At 30.0% G+C, this 18,145-nt stretch overlaps 3 protein-coding genes across 11 annotated transcripts in view; 1 reads left to right on the top strand and 2 right to left on the bottom strand.

The window, feature by feature from the left end:
• LOC109329747 (protein PLANT CADMIUM RESISTANCE 8-like) overlaps positions 1 to 11,751 on the bottom strand; it is a 26,788-nt gene extending 15,037 nt beyond the window's left edge. The window contains exon 1 of the mRNA XM_019563536.1: positions 11,620 to 11,751. The gene's annotated coding sequence lies outside the window, so the exon portion shown is untranslated. The remainder of the gene's footprint in view (positions 1 to 11,619) is intronic.
• On the top strand, positions 4,343 to 6,870 carry LOC109329749 (probable NAD(P)H dehydrogenase (quinone) FQR1-like 1). Its single transcript, XM_019563537.1, has 5 exons — positions 4,343 to 4,470; positions 5,076 to 5,169; positions 5,666 to 5,928; positions 6,538 to 6,791; positions 6,849 to 6,870. Exons 1-4 carry the CDS (start codon positions 4,448 to 4,450, stop codon positions 6,767 to 6,769), a joined length of 612 nt encoding a protein of 203 aa, XP_019419082.1. The 5' UTR covers positions 4,343 to 4,447; the 3' UTR covers positions 6,770 to 6,791; positions 6,849 to 6,870.
• On the bottom strand, positions 8,842 to 18,145 carry LOC109329744 (transcription factor bHLH112). 9 transcript variants are annotated; one of them, XM_019563523.1, is made up of 8 exons: positions 17,595 to 18,136; positions 16,907 to 17,486; positions 16,514 to 16,627; positions 16,338 to 16,403; positions 16,111 to 16,176; positions 15,903 to 15,956; positions 15,350 to 15,485; positions 8,842 to 8,893 (listed from the first exon to the last, which is right to left on the bottom strand). In XM_019563523.1, exons 1-8 carry the CDS (start codon positions 17,957 to 17,959, stop codon positions 8,874 to 8,876), a joined length of 1,401 nt encoding a protein of 466 aa, XP_019419068.1. In that variant the 5' UTR covers positions 17,960 to 18,136; the 3' UTR covers positions 8,842 to 8,873. The 9 variants fall into 9 exon arrangements, with proteins under 9 accessions (XP_019419068.1, XP_019419075.1, XP_019419071.1 ...); XM_019563530.1 differs by lacking the exon at positions 15,350 to 15,485 and adding an exon at positions 9,162 to 9,174 and having other exon boundaries at positions 8,848 to 9,029; positions 15,931 to 15,956; positions 17,595 to 18,140; XM_019563532.1 differs by lacking the exon at positions 8,842 to 8,893 and having other exon boundaries at positions 15,166 to 15,485; positions 17,595 to 17,695; positions 17,756 to 18,134.

Raw genomic sequence — 18,145 nt, 5'->3', positions numbered from 1 at the left:
TAATAGGAAAAACAATACTAGTTTTGTTGAAAAATAAAAATAAAATCTATAATTCCCTTAATTGGGAAAATTTCCTGGCGTGACACTAATAAAATCTATAATTCCCTTATTCTAATATACTATCTATATTTAATTTGTTTGGGCAACTGAAATAATAAAAATGGATACTCTACAAATTTGATGTGTTATTTATGGAATTTTTTTGTTCAACCTGGTGGTGATTGAGAATGATTGCAAAGGAAAATTTACTCTCTATTATTAGCTATAATTAATAATTTGGTAATTCATCATTCCTATTAATGTTTTGATATTAATTTGATATAATATTTATTCTTTTCACTCAAATATCTTTCAAATATACAAACATACGTTGGTTCAAGTGGTACATGTTTGATTCCCCTCAAGCAAGAACCTGGGTTCGAGTCTTGTGGATGGAAAAAATGTCCGTTGGGAGAGTTAGCCTCACATACTTGTGGATGTTCCCGGCTCGGACATGATTGCCTCCAGTTAAGGGTGGAAACAGGCCAGGCCAGACCAGACTTTGCCTTAAACAGACCCAGCCTATATAGCGCATAGGAGCCTGGGCCTGGCCTGTTAGCCTGTTTAAAAAAAAATTCAAAACATTACCTCCAGTGTGATGACACCCGTAGGAAACAAAAAAAAATATCTTTCAAATATGTACCAAAAAAACATCTTTCAAATTCTCACAGTTAAATTAGTATTACTACTAGGGTTGCTGATTGTATGGTATAATATAATATAAAATGTTACCTTAATTGCACTTTGTATTATCTATAAATAGTTTCCAGTAGGGTACCTCATTTGTATTAATCATATAAAATCACAAAACATTAAGTTATCTTCACCAAATGGCTATCAACATCATTCGTTCAAACCTTTTCTTCGGTTTTTTGTTCATTGCTTTGATTTTGTCTTCAGCTACAGGTAACAAAGCCATTTTCATAACTCCAAAGGGAAAAATACTTATACATAGGGCTAGAAATAAAGTGAACCATGTTATTAAGAACTGATTTTTTAGTATTAACAATGTTATTTCTTATTTTTTTTTTTGGGTCCTTTCGGGTTCGTGGCTACCCATTCCAACAAGTGTTGTTCCAAAGAATCGAACACTTGACTTTGGGGATCCAATGAAGTCTTATAACTTATATTTCTAGACCAACACATTTATAACTGATTGTTATTAGAATACTCACATCCAAGATGAGTATAAAATATGATTTCATAAAAATTATAATCATATTATTATTAATATTATTATATTGATGATTGTAGGATCAAGAAATGTGTTTGAAAATGGTGCAGCAAGGATTTGTGAGATTGGGCATGGGTGTCCAAGTGACAAAGATTGTAATGCTTTTTGTATAAGCATTTCCTATAAGAATGGCCATTGTGGACCTCAGGGAAAAGTTTGTTGCTGCAATTAATAATAACGTAAAAGATGTATGTATTGACAATGTACGAGTTTTATACATTGTCACAGTATAATCCATCATTGATATTTAATCATAGAAATAATTTCACACTCTTAATAATATATAGTACTCCTAGTCCTAGGTCACTAGGTGTCATAATAATTTTGTTAAATGAGTATTTCCTCTAATAATAATGTGTTAAACACAATTCTTGTAATTTTTCCATATATAAAATGGAAAGTTTATGAATAAAGTATTTGAAGTTTACACTTATATGTATAAGCGTATTTCTGCATGTTGTTTTTTCTTCTTATCATCTCCTTTAGCCAATTTGTATTATTTAAGTTTGTATTTATTTTTACAATTGTTATAATTTCCCCATCCGAATATTGTTTATTGATAATTTAGAACTCCGAATAATAAGTTCCTACAATTTTACATAATTAAAGTTGTTAGTTAATTAGATTAACATGTGTATTCTAATGTAAAAATAAAAAAAACATTGTGGCGATTATTCATAGGAAAACTTGAAATCGAAAAGTTGTATGGTCTTTGATTTTTCATATAAGCAGGATAGATGCTTAGTTAGAAGCAGGATTTGTATAATAGGCATTTTCTCTTACTTTAATGAATAAATTACTATATTCAAAATTTAAAAGTTATAAAGCTTTTATTTTATTAATATTTTGGTAATGTTTACAATATTATTTCCAAAACATGATTATTTTATTTCCTTTATTTTGTCAATATTGTTTCCAAAGGCCATTAAAATGTTGTAATTTTCAGCTCATTCAATTTCTTGGTACACATTATGTATGTAATTTATATTTTGTAAGTGTTGAGTAATCCTTAATACATTGGTAATTAATATATTTATAGAAACATATTATAATTTATACTTCTAAATTTATGTTTGTATTGTCCTCAAACTTAAAATTTTCGGGTCAGCTACTAATTCTCACACAACATTATAATGATTATATTTTTTTTCACTTATACGACCAATCATAATTTTATAGAAATAAATCTACAATAATCCATCATATTATAATTTTGTATTAGATTAATTAAAATCTTTACACTATAAGTGAAGTGATAAGTATATTGGGACAAAACTCCATAGTACACCGACGAGTGTTGGTTTAAGTAGTACATGTTTGATTTCCCTTAAGTAAGGTCTTGGGTTCGAGTCTTGTGGATGAAAAAATTGTCTGTTGCGAGAGTTAACCCCATTTATCTATGAATGTTTCCGCTCGGACAAGATTGCTTTCAGTGCGATGATACATGTGGAAAACAAAAAAAATAAAAAACTCCAAAGTGGACAAAAAGAATGCAACAAAATCATTTGTGAGTAGTGAACTTTGGTAACATGATGGAGAATGCTTCTATTATGCTACCCCCTATAAGGGCAACATAACCTACCAAAAGTCATTTAAAGGCTATGATTGTGATTCTGAACCTTCCACTACACATTTTGAGTAAAGGAGAAAGAAAGGAAGGAATACTCTATTACCTATCATAGCAATACTCTTCCACATGAAATGGGAACATGGCTTTGCTATATTATACTATTAATTCCAGGACTTTATATTGTCATGTTATTCTTATTTTTTTATTAAATCATATATTATTGATAGTCATAGTATTACTATTTAAAGGTAAAAACAAATTAAAGACTCATTTAATAAATAAAATATGATCGGTTAAGTTAATCATTTGATCATATATTTTCACTCAAATTTTATATAGGTTCTTGTAATTTACGAGTGTTGAATTAAGTCTCTATACTGTAAACAACTTTTAATTATGTCCCTTCAAACACAAGCTTTAGCCGTTTAATTAAAAACTGTAATTAGTGTGAAATTAATTAAAAAATTCAAATACACTTAAATTTTAATTAAAAAATATTCTTTTTTTATAAAGGTAAGGATGACCATTTAAAAATTTAGTACAATCTTTGAATTTTTTTAAAGGGATTCATATGATTCAAAGTTTTTTTTACAGTGATCAATTATATTTCATTATCATATAAGTAAATAATTAATTAATTATTGTATTTCCTAATAAATGTTTGTGTCACACAAATAGATTGAACTTTAACATTTACTTTGTATAATATCTACGAATTCAAGGAAACCTATTAAACTAACAACTTTTTGATTAGATTAGTTTAAGCAAATGATAATAATAATACAAATGAATAATGATAGGAGGAACTTTCCTAATTTGGCTTTATTGGTACAATTAATGGTATATCATTCAATGAATGTAAAATAGAAAAATACTATATATTTCACACAAAAAATCAAAGGTCAAGATTGAAACTAGCACCATGTGTTATTTCTCGTAAAGTTGAGTACCAAATAATTTTTTATCAAAACTTTCTCTACCAAATATATAAAAATTGTATTCAAGGATGTTGAAACTTCAAGTTAAACCAAAACAACTTCTCAAGGATTGTTCTACAATACTTCTATTCCGTTGTTCGCAAGTATGCTTACAAGATCATAATATCAACTTTGCAATAATTGGTACTAGTAAAAAAAAGTATTATCGACTAGAAACTTTTTAGATTGTGACGGCAGCCGGAAAGACGATAATCACAATTTAAATTAGTTATCTCCTTATATGAGCATATACTTTATTCTTTTTGTAGTATTAGAAGTTTTAATAAGTTAATTGAGGTTTGAACGTGGGTTCAACAACTCCACCGTCTTAATGATGTAATTTTAGTAGTTGAGATCCACTAATCATGGATTAGCCATAGCCACCATCAACTTGTATTTATCAAAACATCAATGTCAAAATAATAGTTAACTATAGTAAACAAATAATAAGGATAATAAGGACAAATCAAATGTCAATATTGGCTAAATAACAAGAATGAATTATTATTAAATAACTTATCTCACAAGTTATGTACTATATAAGAATAGGTCCTTTGTTAAGTTTCATTCACCAACACTTTCTTTTAGTTTCAACAGAGCCAGAGAGAGCATATCAATTTACTATCAATGGCTACTAAAGTTTACATTGTGTAAGCTATTCTTTTTATTTCCTCTAATTATTGTCTTTTATGTGTTTTCTTGTTGCCCAAAATCACTAGCTTATATGGTTAAGTTTTGATCACTAGTTGAGTTCCAAAGGTTATTTTATTTTTCTGGGATAGATGATCCTTGTTCGTTTATCGGTCACTGCTTTCCTGCTTCATTAATTTTCTTCATGTATAATGATTGATTATAGGGTTATATCTTGTTTTTCTCTCTTTTGTTGATTGATTCACCTTATTTGGGGATGGGGATCTACTATTCCCAAAGTTGTCCCGAAACCTGTCTCTAACCGATCACAGTAAAGTAAAAATTGATAAAGTCATAAATATTTAATTTTTTATCCAACTTTTGAAGGATTTTGATATGTGAAAAACAAATGAATGTTTATTACCTCATAATTTTTTAAAGGTTTTGTATTAATAGGATTATTTCTATATTTTATTTCATAAGGGATACTAACTAGGAAATTTGAACATTTTGCACATAACTCATATATGTCTAGTATCATAATAAATGTATAAAACCCCTGTGAAGTTATAATTAATTGCATCATGAATAATCTGATTGAAACTTGGATTTCATGCATGTTTAGTTACCATACTACGTACGGACATGTTGAGAAGCTAGCTGAAGAGATTAAAAAAGGAGCAGATTCTGTAGAAGGAGTAGAGGCAAAGCTATGGCAGGTTTGTAACAATAGTCTCTCCATTTTCATTTTCATTCAAAGGGTTTCCTCTCACCCTATATGGAACTAATCTCTTTCGAGCTGTGTGACTATCCTTCTTAACAAGTGTAACTCTTAGTAATCAAACTTTTGACATTTTGAACTAATCGTCCTGAGGATTTTTTTTTTTATAAGCAAGAGAATTGGATTAAAAACACAAGGCGTGCTAACCCAAAAATACAACCAAGAAAGTACAGAACAGTTAGATAGTAGTCAGAATACAAGACCACGAATCTATACACCGATTAGCAAACGACAATGAAATACAATCCGATTTATAATTACAAAACCAAATCCAATTTATTACAATCCGATTTAAGAAGACTTCACACCACTAAATTACCAGGTTATTGAATTATTTCTCAAGACAATTAAACCAAGCTATCTCCATATATATATATATATAATAGTGAATTTTGTGTGTACACTTTTAACATTATATCTATATATATATATAGGTACCTGAAACACTATCTGAAGAAGTCCTAGTGAAATTAGGAGCAGCAGCAAAGAGTGATGTTCCAATTATTTCTCCACATGAACTTCCTGAAGCTGATGGGTTTTTGTTTGGATTTCCCACAAGATTTGGAATGATGTCTGCTCAATTTAAAGCATTTTTAGATGCAACTGGTGGACTATGGCGTACTCAAGCACTTGCTGGAAAACCTGCTGGTCTCTTTTACAGCACTGGTTCTCAAGGAGGTGGACAAGAAACAACTCCGTAAGATACTAAACATCTTTTGTGAAACTCTGTTAGTTAATCGATTATCGTAAATGTTAATCAGATAGTTGATTAACTTTGTTAGTTAATCGATTATCATATACAAAGTTCACATTAACAAACTGAAACAACTACTCAGTTAATCGATTAATTCTTTTCATTTCTTTTTGTTAGAATAGGTGAAACTCTGTTGGTTAATCGATTGTCGTAACTGTTAACCAAATAGTCAATTAATTTTATTGGTTAATCGATTATCGTATACAAAATTTACCTTAACAAACTGAATCAGCTCTACTCAGTTAATCGATTAACTATAGTGTTAATCAATTAACTCGTACACAGTTAATTTATTAATTACAGTATTAATCAATTAACTCTTACAGAATCTCACATATTCAAACATTTTTCATCTTTCGTTAATAATTATAGCTCTTTTTCGGCTCAACGCACGAGCCTACCACTTAATAACTGAGTTTGAAAGAATAAATATACACAATCTTACCCTACAAGTTGAAAGACTGCTTTCAGGATATTCGGAATAAATCAACAAATAACCAGAAAGATGAATGATTCTATGTGTTCAACTTTTATGATTTGATAATTTTACAGGTTGACATCTATTACTCAGCTTGTTCACCATGGATTGATATTTGTACCAATTGGATACACATTTGGTGCTGGAATGTTTGAGATGGAGAAGGTGAAGGGTGGGTCACCATATGGTGCAGGAACTTATGCTGGAGATGGATCAAGACAACCCAGTGAGTTAGAATTGGCTCAAGCTTTTCATCAAGGCAAATATTTTGCTGCTATTGCCAAGAAGCTTAAGGGATCTCACTGATTTTTATTCTCCATGTATCTTTGTAACTTGTGTATCCATTTACTATGTTGTCAAAAATAATAACATGTTACTCATGGAGTAAATTAATGTTTCATTTCAAATACAATTGTTGTTCATTGTCATTATTTATCATTATGCTTCAAGATAGTTCTTTATTTTATAATAAAAACAAAAATTTGGTTATTGCTATTACTACTCCCTCCTTTGGTGTCTTATTTTAGAGAGAAAAAAGTATTCTTATTTAATTGTTATTCTCAAATTCAAGATAATATGGATTACTATTTTAGTAATATATAAAGAAATAATGGAGAAATGTAGAGAGGTAGAAAAAATAATAATAGTTTTATTAAAAATAAATTGGTTCATTGATTTGCTTGATTTGTGACATCTATAAATTAACAAATGAAGTATTATGTTGATAGAGTGATAGCTTTTAGTATCAACCTAGGAAAATCATCTATACTAAAATAATTCTATCTTTTTATTCTCAATCAATGAAATATTATTGGTGGTAATGGGTTAAACATAAGGAAATATGATAGAACAGCCTGCTACTTGATAAGGAACCAAGATCCTCTATCCCAAAAGCTTAATGTCTTCATGTCCCAAGTTAATCATATCTCACTAAATTACATAAAAATGTTATTTTATATATTTTTTAATTTTTTTTTCAAGTATGTGTCAAATTTATATTGAATTGTGACATAATGAGACATCAAAAAGTGGGACAACTGATCCTCATTCCTGATAAGACATGATTATCTCATGACAAATAAAAGAGTATCCTAGAACCCTTAGATCATAATTTACAATAAATAAATAAAGTATCCCTAATATCAGAAAATACATTATTTACTCTATTAATAAAATTATGATAAAAATATTATTTTTAATTTTTAGAAATATCTACATAGAAAATGATTAAATATAATGTATGTCACAGTTTTTTAATATGTAATGGAGATAACTGATGATGATGATGACTTCTCTTTATAAAATTAAAAACAGTTGAATAAGATAATTAAATTGGACCTTTTGGGGGTTTGAAATATTTTGATTCTGTTCAGTCGTTCAAAGTAATTGTTGTACATATATTTGTGCCCTCTAAATGGAAGTGCTCTGTTTTATTTCTTTTTTTGAAAGACTCTTCAGTTGGACTTTGCTTAATATTTGGCTCAGTTTTTTTTTGTTTCCCATATGTAACTTCATACTGGAGGCAATCTTATCTGAGTTAGGGACATCCACAGGTACATGAGACTAACTCTTCCAACGAATATTGTTTTCATCCACAAGACTCGAACCCGAGACCTTACTTAAAGAGGAATTTGACACATGATTGAGGGATTGTGATGTTGATATGGAGTAAAAACCTATTTTTCATTTATTCTATTTTTTTTCTTAATGTACCCATCTACTACATTATATAAAATAAATAAATGCAATCATCTTGCTTCATCATAATTATAACCAATGTTCTCATGGTAGCAAATATGAGTGAAAAAGGTACTAGGTTAATAATTCTTCACACACTTTATCATTGATTATCAAAGGTACCATGAATTCAAGTGTAATACATGTTTGCTACATGCCCAGCATTCTATGTCCTTCTTTTAAGAGTTACTTCCTTTTTTTATTTGTTTTCTTAAGGTTTTCTCTTCACCAATCACCATGCCTTCAGATTTGGTTCTTCTTCCTTTTATACATACAAACATAATTATACAAAATAGCACATCTTTTATCCCAAACTACATACCACTACATGCGTCTTTCATTATCATCGTTAAGAAAATGTAAAGTTAATATATATTTAAGGGGAGAGATCCACTTAGTCTTTATCCTAATCATCAATTATAGGGAAATCTCATAATTTGAATTAGTGAGTAGATCTAAATCATTAGATGTTCATAAAATTGATGGTTATGATGAGAAATAAGTTTAAAAACTTACTCTTCGAGTAAGTGAACCCTCACTCTATATTTAATCATGTTTCATTTTTTCTGACCAATAAAAAACAAAAAGTACACTTAATAATACAAAGTTTAGGACAGAAGAAGATGTGACTTTGTTATTACATATTTAACTATGGAACATTAGAAACTCTCTTCTAGCTGCTGTTGAATGCGCCTACAAGTGTAGGAGTCTTGAAATCAATGGTGGTCTCATTAGTTACAGGGAATGTGCTTGAAATAGGAACCAAACATAGCCCTAAGCTTCTTAAATCTTGGGTTGGACCTTCAGAGTCTTTCACATTATCACAACCCTTCAGAAATATATACACAAATATTTCAAAATCCATACCAATATATAGTTAAACCTCAACATGTTAATCCAAAAGCACAGTACATTCAAAACCTGAAATTATAGTTATATTTAAATAAGCTTTTTCAAGTACCTGCTGGTATTGAATGGGAGATCCATTTTCTAGATATGAATTGCTCAAAACCTGAAATTAAGGAACGAAAAATATAATCGAACACATAATAAAATCCTTATCATAAAACTTTCCTTTTTGAATATTTTATACCATGCTAAGAATAATTAGGGTTTCCTTTAAAATAAGGTAGGTTAGGTTTAGAACAATAGAAACATACACTCACTTGATCATGAAGGAACTTGACGTAGTCTATGGTTTCTTGAAGAACGGATGCTGTATCTGTCTGTGAAAATCAACAAGAATATAATTTATGAGGGTTAGATCTTTTGACCGTTAATGAAGAGGGAACTGCGATATAAAAGTAAAGAAAAAACAACATACATTGACATTTATATAATTTTTATTTAAAATAATATTACACCTTTCCGAAAGGTGAAACCAATTGATGAAGAGCAGTGATACGGTCCCCATCTTCACTTTTGGAACCTGTCCATATATATCATCAACTTGATCATAATCTAAAGTGTAATTATTACCATGTTTGAACAAAAACAAGATCAAATACCAAGTTTTAGATGAATTTAAACCATATATATGCTACAGTAGAAACCTAATATAACATTACAACTTAGCTGATATATTTGGTCAATTTTCATGACAATTTATACTTTTAGAAACCTAATATAAGGTAATGTCAATGGACACATAATACAAAAGCTTAAAAAAACTAATAACCAGCTCAATGGATGTTTATAAAATTTATTGAAAACTATTATTAATTACCTTGTTTAATAGAGTACTTTGGGAGATGGGTTTGTCTTCAAAAGTTGGTGTTTGATATTGTGCTTGTGATGAAGCAGAAACACCTACTCTTATGTCATTTAGTGCCTCAGCTGAAGCATTCCAGAAAGGAGTATTGTTGGAAAAGTGCAATCCACTAATAAGCTTCTGCTTTTGCACAAAAGAATTAGGGACTTTAGACCATGTTGTTGGTGACAATTCATTGGAGGAAGATGTCCCATAGATTGGTGCAGTTGAATAGGAATAGGGGTGAGCTTGGGACGGGTTAAGCATGTTCCTCATTTGTTTCTAAATATTGACCGAGTCAATTTTTGAACTCGAACTCATCCCTAATTAGGATAGGACACGTGAGAGACGAGTCCAAAATAAGACGGTCAAGATAGGGATGGGTCTGGGTTGGAAAAAGACAAAATGATAAAAATAGATTTTTTTTTCAAATATTTAAGCATGCACAATCAAAATTATCATAATTTGTATATAAACTCAACTAAAACCTGCATCTCACGTATATCAGTATATAAACTACAAACTATAAATTGCATCATTCAAACTAAAAATTATCACAATCACGTGACCGAAAATTATAGAAGACATTAAAAATTTCATAACAATTTAAACTTTGTATCAAATTTGAAGGGTAACCATAGGTGCTTGTTGTCTCTATTGGAAACCACATGATTGGTCACTGCTAGTTACAGAACTCAGACCTTGTTGATCTAAGCAAAATTCTTGTCCACTACTAAGTCACATCACTCAAAATACCCATATCACTAATCATATATACTCTAACGCATGTGGACATAGAATGCATGCAAAAATGGAAAATAATATTTGCCGCATCCTCAATCACATAAATCCAAGCAAATTAGATGACAAAAGGTTACAGGAAATAACAAAAATTGTATTGTCATATGATCATATATCAGAAACTTCTTCATAGGATTAATGCTCCAGCAGTAACAATTTCATTACAGATATTTGGAGGATAAGTATAATTCAAAAATATGTATACATCTGTCAAAACCTATCTATATATGAATAACAAAGTATTGCTCAAAATTTGTGGATATAAATACACACCTTGATGTTGAATTTCCTTCTCATACTTTTTGGGAAGAATCCTAAGTATGCTCCAACAATAATGATGAATGCAATTGCCATGTATAAATAGTGGTGAGTTCTTGTGATTGCAAAGACAATAAAGTTAAGAAAGGCACCCATAGCAAGAAGAAAATAAACTAGTGTCTGCAAAGTAAAATAAGCAAATTAAGTTTCAAAGAACTAATTACCAAAAATTAAAATGATGAAAGTAGAAATAGCAAATTTTACAAGTGAATCCATTTCAACAAAAATGCACTGTGATTTTCCCCACAATTTAAATATACCTGAACATAGCAATAACCAAAACCAGCTCGCTTCATGTTCTTCCCGAATCTGTAGTAGCAAGAACAAAAGCTTATCGTAACAAAAACACAATAACATCAAAAACCAAGTCTATTATACACGAATAAAATATTCTCATAATGTTCTATCATAAAATAATATCGCGTAAATTGATACGATGGTGCGATCATGAAAACAATCTAAGGAGTTCATCCTCCCACAACCTGAGAACACCACCACCTTCACCTTGTTCTTCTTCTCCATCTCCGTCACCATCTTCCACCACCACCACCACCCTCTTCTGCTTCTCCAAATCCACCATACCCAAAAATACCTTTTTTCTTTTTATCTTCTCTACCACCACAAAGATTCTTACTTTCGATATACCCAGATGAAATGTAAATTCAGATTTTTAAAGCCATTTTGGTGAAGCATGGGAAAGCAGTGAAGCACGAATATTTTTTTTGGTTTCTCGATGGTATTGAAGACAATCTTGTCCGAGCTGGGAACAGGTACGTGGGGCAAATTCTCCCAACGGACATTTTTTCCATCTATAATACTCGAACCCAAAACATTGTTTAAGGGAAATCAGTATCACTTGAACTAACGCATGTTAGTAATTAAGTACAAATGTGATAAAAAGAAATAGATATTTTCATTATTTAAAAATATTGTAGTTAAAAATTTAATAATAAAATATTTGTTTGATGATAATACAATTCTTTTCACTAATTCAATAAATATTTTTAGTGGATCAGAAAAAATATGATAAAAGAAATAGAAGTATATGATAATCATGCAATAATAAAAACAAATATGTCATTTTCAAGTAACATTAAACCTGGTCGGATTCAACTACTCCAAGATAATGTAATTTTAATATTTGATCCACCAATCATTCAAAAGCCATCACCATCTTGTTTCTTGTATTAATCCAAAGATCAAAGTCAAATTAATAGTTATTTATACAATAAACAAATAATAAGGATAACAACAGCAATACTAATTTAATATTTCGCTAAATAACAATGACAATAATGAAGAAATAATCACCTTATAGTGTTAAAACCATAACAATCAAGACTAATTTGGGTAGTGAAATGTGAATATAGTTCTGATTTGTGTATCATTTCCTATCTCATTCACTTAAATTTACAAATATAGATATTAATATATTATTTTTTATAAAATAGAATTAAAATAAGTATTATTTTTTATTTGTTGGAAAACATTAATTGGTCCGGGAATAGAGGATTTTGGTCTTCTTCAAACTTATATGCAATGCAGATGATACACACAATTTTGATTAGAGTAAATTACACTGATATCCTATGAGTTTTAGTGAAATTACACAAACGATCCCTATATTATTTATACCTACAAACACCCCATGGTTTTTATACATATCTTACACTAACTACTCTTTTATGAGAAATAAATTTGATTTTTTGAACAAAAAATATGATAAGTGTAATTAAGTTAAACAAAATATGATATATTGTGAAAACACAAAGAAATAACATTTGAGTCAATACATTTTCATTATTTTTGTTCGTTAAAGTATAGTATAAGAGTGATTTAAATATGTCTTTAGAATTATTTACACATCTTATATTAAACCAAAAATAATGAAAATTTATTGACGGATATACTATTTAGACATGTTTCCACAATATATCATATTTTGTTTAACTTAATTAGACTTATATCTCTTTTTGTTTAAAAGATCATACTTATTTATCATGTAGGGGTAGTGACTGTAATGTATGTATAAAAAACAGGTTTTTTTTGTATGTGCAAAAATGGAGGGATGATTGTGTAATTTTACTAAAACTCCAAGGATGTGAGTGTAATTTACTCAAATAATTTGATATATTATTGATCCAAAACTTTAATAATTAGCTTCCATCGTTAGCAGATCTGTTGTGTATTTCTAAAAATATATCAATGGTTTAGTTTGTTTTAAAGACAAACGAGTATAGAATTCATTAACTTAGAATAAGTAACTTACCTAAGCTTCTTTCATTATTGAATAAAAAATATACTCATTATTTTGTATTATTATTTTTTTTGGGTACTACTAAAAGTATTCTTTCACATTTTTGGTAAGAAACTAATCTCTTTCAAAGTTTATGATTATTCATCCCAATAAATATAGCTTCTAGGAATCTTGAGAGTCTAGTGTAGCCTTACAACACTAGATGAATGCCTTGTTGAATATATCATTATCTTTGTAACCAATAAAAAAACATTATTGAATCTTTAAAAACAAGCCACACCCAAAGAAACTTGAAGTCCACTAACTCAATTTCTTATACAACTCAGGCCCAAACTGCAAATTAATCTCTCACTTTTTCATATACAACAATGCCACAAAACTGAATATTTTCATTGTATATGCTAATAGTCATAACTTTGGGAATAATCAATGTCAACTAAGTAACTTTATGCTTAACTCAGTATCTGTACATATTGCAACCTAAACTCCTTTTATCCTTTTCAAATTAGAACATTTCACTTAGGTCAAACATTTAACTTGGCACCACTACTATATATGGAAGAATCTAACATTTGTATACACCAATGTTCTTTCAAAGAATTTAAGTGATATTATTTTGGGGTGTGAATGGACTGCAAAATCAGAAAAAGAAGGAACCCTTTTCAAGAGCTGGAATAATAACTTGTATTACAAGATAGGAAAGACAAGACTTGCTATATTGATTAGCCAAAACAAGAAAAGGTAAAGTTTTGTATCAAAGTAAAGATATGCGAGAAGGAGTCATGATATAAATATCCTTTATTAGCCTCACAATGATGCTTCATGTCTTTTTCTATCTTACTTTATGAAGTTCCTTTTATGTATAGTCATATACCTTCTTTTGTAACGAAGGATGTTGGTTCAAGTGGTACATGCTTGATTCCCCTTAAGTAAGGTCTCAGGTTCGAGTCTTGTGAGTAAGGTCTCAGGTTCGAGTCTTGTGGATGGAAAAAATATTCGTTATGAGAGTTAGCCCTACATACTCATGGATGTTTCCAGCTCGAATAAGATTGCCTCAAGTGCGAGAATACATGTAGGAAACCAAAAAAAATATATACCTTCTTTTGTATTAAGTTAGCAAGCCTTTATAAAGAAAAAACTAAGAATTGTTAACCATGGACTAGGACTAATGATCAAGAGATGCCAACAAATAGATTTTTAATTACAAAAGTTGCACTTTTTCATGATTAGTCACTTCTAATGCATACATGGATTCTTTAGCTTTAAGCTTGTTTCTCTTTAGATTACTTGAAATGATTATTTAGCTCTCTTCATTGGTCCACCGTTATTTTATAAGCTTTACTAAAGAAGGAATGTGATGATATATTCCATGACCTAGCTATGTATATGACAATACCATACCCAACATTTTGATGTGAACATGTTTTTATACATTGACCATGTTGAATATCAATATTGATAACATATCCGATATTAGTTTCGGAATCCATACTTTATAGAATCGTGATTGAGAAGATTAGAATTTATATGGACAGAACATAATTATTCCTACCCAAAGACAATGATTTCATCCGTGCTTCAACAACCATGCTTTAGTGCTTCAACAACCATGGTAAGCGAAAGAAGAATAGAAGTGAACTTAACACACTATCTTGATCTGAAACCTTAAGATATCAGGTCTATGAGTCTATCAACTTATATGTTATTTAACTCATCCATTTTTACCCAATGTGAGACCTTTTCATTCACACTTGGAATACCCAACATTAAAAACAAAAATAAAAGTTAGTGAAACCCTTTAATGATACAAAATATATAATAACATATATGTCTAGAAGCAGGAACAAAAGGCTTATTAGCTAGCTAAATTCAGGCATATATCTAAGAACAAACTCTATAATCTATTGTCAATGCCCATGAATTTAGCAGTTGTTCCTGCCCCCTCTTTTCGATCTATATTAATCTTCAATAAGCTGATTAAGCTATATATATATATATATATTCTAGCTGCTGTTGAATGCACCTCCAAATGTAGGAGTCCAGAAATCAATGGTGGTCTCATTAGTAACAGGGAATGTGCTTGAAATTGGTACCAAACATAGCCCTCGGCTTCTTAAATCTTGGTTTTGACCTTCAGAGTCGTTCATATTATCACAACCCTTCAAAAATATATACACAAATATTTCAAAATCCATACCAAATATATAGTTAAACATCAACATGTTAATCCAAAATCTCAATATTCTTGTTCTCCAAAAAACAGTACATTAATTCAGTAGCTCAGAGTTTGAAAATTCCACTAAATTAGTTCTCTTGTGGACTAATATAGTGACACTCTTTCAAAGATTTAAATTTACATTGTGTGTCCAATATTTGCATTTTTGGGTACAGAGATTTAACTCATATTGTATGTAAAATAAATAAATATGAATGTAGTATTGATTTGATCTAAATAAAGTTTCAAACAACAGAAAATTTAAGGTTATATATACTGTTATTATTATTTTACTTTGCACACGAATTCGTTATCCATGGTATTATATTATAGTTATATTTAAATAAGTTTTCTCCATTACCTGTTGGTTTTGGATGGGAGATTCTTTATTTTTTAGATATGAAGTGCTCAAAACCTGAAAAAATTACCAAAATTATAATTAAAAACATAATAAAATCCTTATCATAAAACTTTCCCTTTTGAAGAATTTACACTGTATATGTTAAGAACAATTAGGGTTTCCTTTAAAATAAGCTAGATTAGGTTTAGAACAATATATAGAAACATACACTGACTTGATCATGAAGGAACTTGATGTAGTCTATGGCTTCATGAAGAACAGATGCTGTATCTGTCTGTTAAAATGAACAAGAATATAATCTATAAGGGTTAGATTTTTTTACCTTTCAACTTCTGAAAAGGTTACAGGCTTAAATTATATCATAGTCATGCTAAGCTGTGAAGGAGAAAAAAGTGAAAAAGAGAAAGAAAGATCCAAAAAGAAAAGTTAAGTCACCTTTCCGAAAGGTGAAACCAATTGCTGAAGAGCAGTGATACGGTCCCCTAGCTTCTCTTTTCTAACCTGTTCATATATATCATCAACTTCATCAAAATCTAAAGTGTAATTATTACCATGTTTGAACAAAACAAGATCACAAGTAGTTTAAACCATATATACTACACAAGTTGTACCTTAAAAGTTGGCAATGGTGATGGAGTTTCAATTCTTGGCCTCTTGAAATCTGGTTCACAACCACTCTTCTTCCCCACTGATATTGTGTTTGAAGATTTATCATCTTCCTTGACCTGCACTTAAATCAATTATTCCCCTTAGGTCTAGCCCAAACAAAAGTACTTTATTTTTTGGGTATGATAATATGATTTTCCTATTGTGTTTTCTTATAGACAAGATGATATATTTGGGCATTTTTCATGATAATTTATATTTTCAGATTCCTAAATTAATGTCAATGGACACATAATATAAAACCAAAAGTTATCTATAATAACAATGATCTTAAGAGAAAAACTACTAACCAGCTCAATGGATGTTTATAAAATTTATTGAAAACTATTATTAATTACCTTGTTCAATAGAGTACTTTGGGAGATGGGTTTGTCTTCAAAAGTTGGTGTTTGATATTGTGCTTGTGATGAAGCAAAAGCACCTACTCTTATGTCATTCAGTGCCTCAGCTGAAGCATTCCAGAAAGGAGTATTGTTGGAAAAGTGCAATCCACTACTAAGCTGCTCCTTTTGTGCAAAAGAATTAGGGACTTTAGACCATGTTGTTGGTGACAATTCATTGGAAGAAGATGTCCCATAGTTTGGTGCAGATGAGTAGGACATAGTAGATGGGTTGTTGAAAAGTGAGTTATGTGGTTGTGGTTGAGGATAAGCAGGTTCATATAAGCTTTGTGTCAAATTTGAAGGGTAACCATAGGTGCTTGTTGACTCTATTGGGAAACCACATGATTGGTCACTGCTAGTTACAGAACTCAGACCTTGTTGATCTATGCAAAATTCGTGGTTCATTGGGGCATTAACTGTGGTTTGTGATTTATTTGAGCTCCATTCCTTTTGGATTTGTGAGTTATTAGAAGAATCTATACCTGGTTCTTGTGTCATAGAATAAAAATTGCTCTCTTGGCTTCCACTACTATGACTGAAAAAAGAAACAAATAATGATAAGAAGAATAGAAATAAATAGTAAAGCATGGTTCATAAAATGAGAAAAAGATATATTTTTTTTCTAAGGAAAAGCAAGACTTACAATATAGATTGATTCCAATTCAATGAAGTTGAAGAGGACAAGCCAAAACCCATCATTTGTATGGTGGTAGAATCCATCAATATGCTACCATTTCCACTACCTGTTGCTGATTCACTATGTTGTTGTGGCTTGTGAGCATCAAGAAAACCAAAAGAATCATCAGAAACCAAATTATTGTGATTAGTGTCCTCAACACAAGATCTTGTTGGCTTCAAATCCAAGAAATTAGTTTGCCATGTGCTATAGTTCCCTGCATCATTAGCAGCCACTGAACATGTTGATGATGAACTCATAAGAGGGAACACACTTCTTGTTCCATTAATACTCCACCAGTTTTCACCAACTTGAAGAAACTCCTCAGCCATGATCAGATTTGATTATTGATACTACTTATCTGCAAAATCTATGTTGTTTTTCTGAAATTGATGACATTTTTTGTTTCTTTGTACTCTACTTACTATGTAATTATGAAATATAGCATGGTCAAGTATCTATTTATATAAGGTTATTGGGCTATATAGTAAAGGTTATGAAGATCATAAATTTTATAT

Source organism: Lupinus angustifolius, chromosome LG16 (genome assembly GCF_001865875.1).
Source record: "Lupinus angustifolius cultivar Tanjil chromosome LG16, LupAngTanjil_v1.0, whole genome shotgun sequence".
Lineage (NCBI taxonomy): Eukaryota > Viridiplantae > Streptophyta > Magnoliopsida > Fabales > Fabaceae > Lupinus > Lupinus angustifolius.
This window is presented reverse-complemented; position numbering and strand designations above follow the sequence as displayed.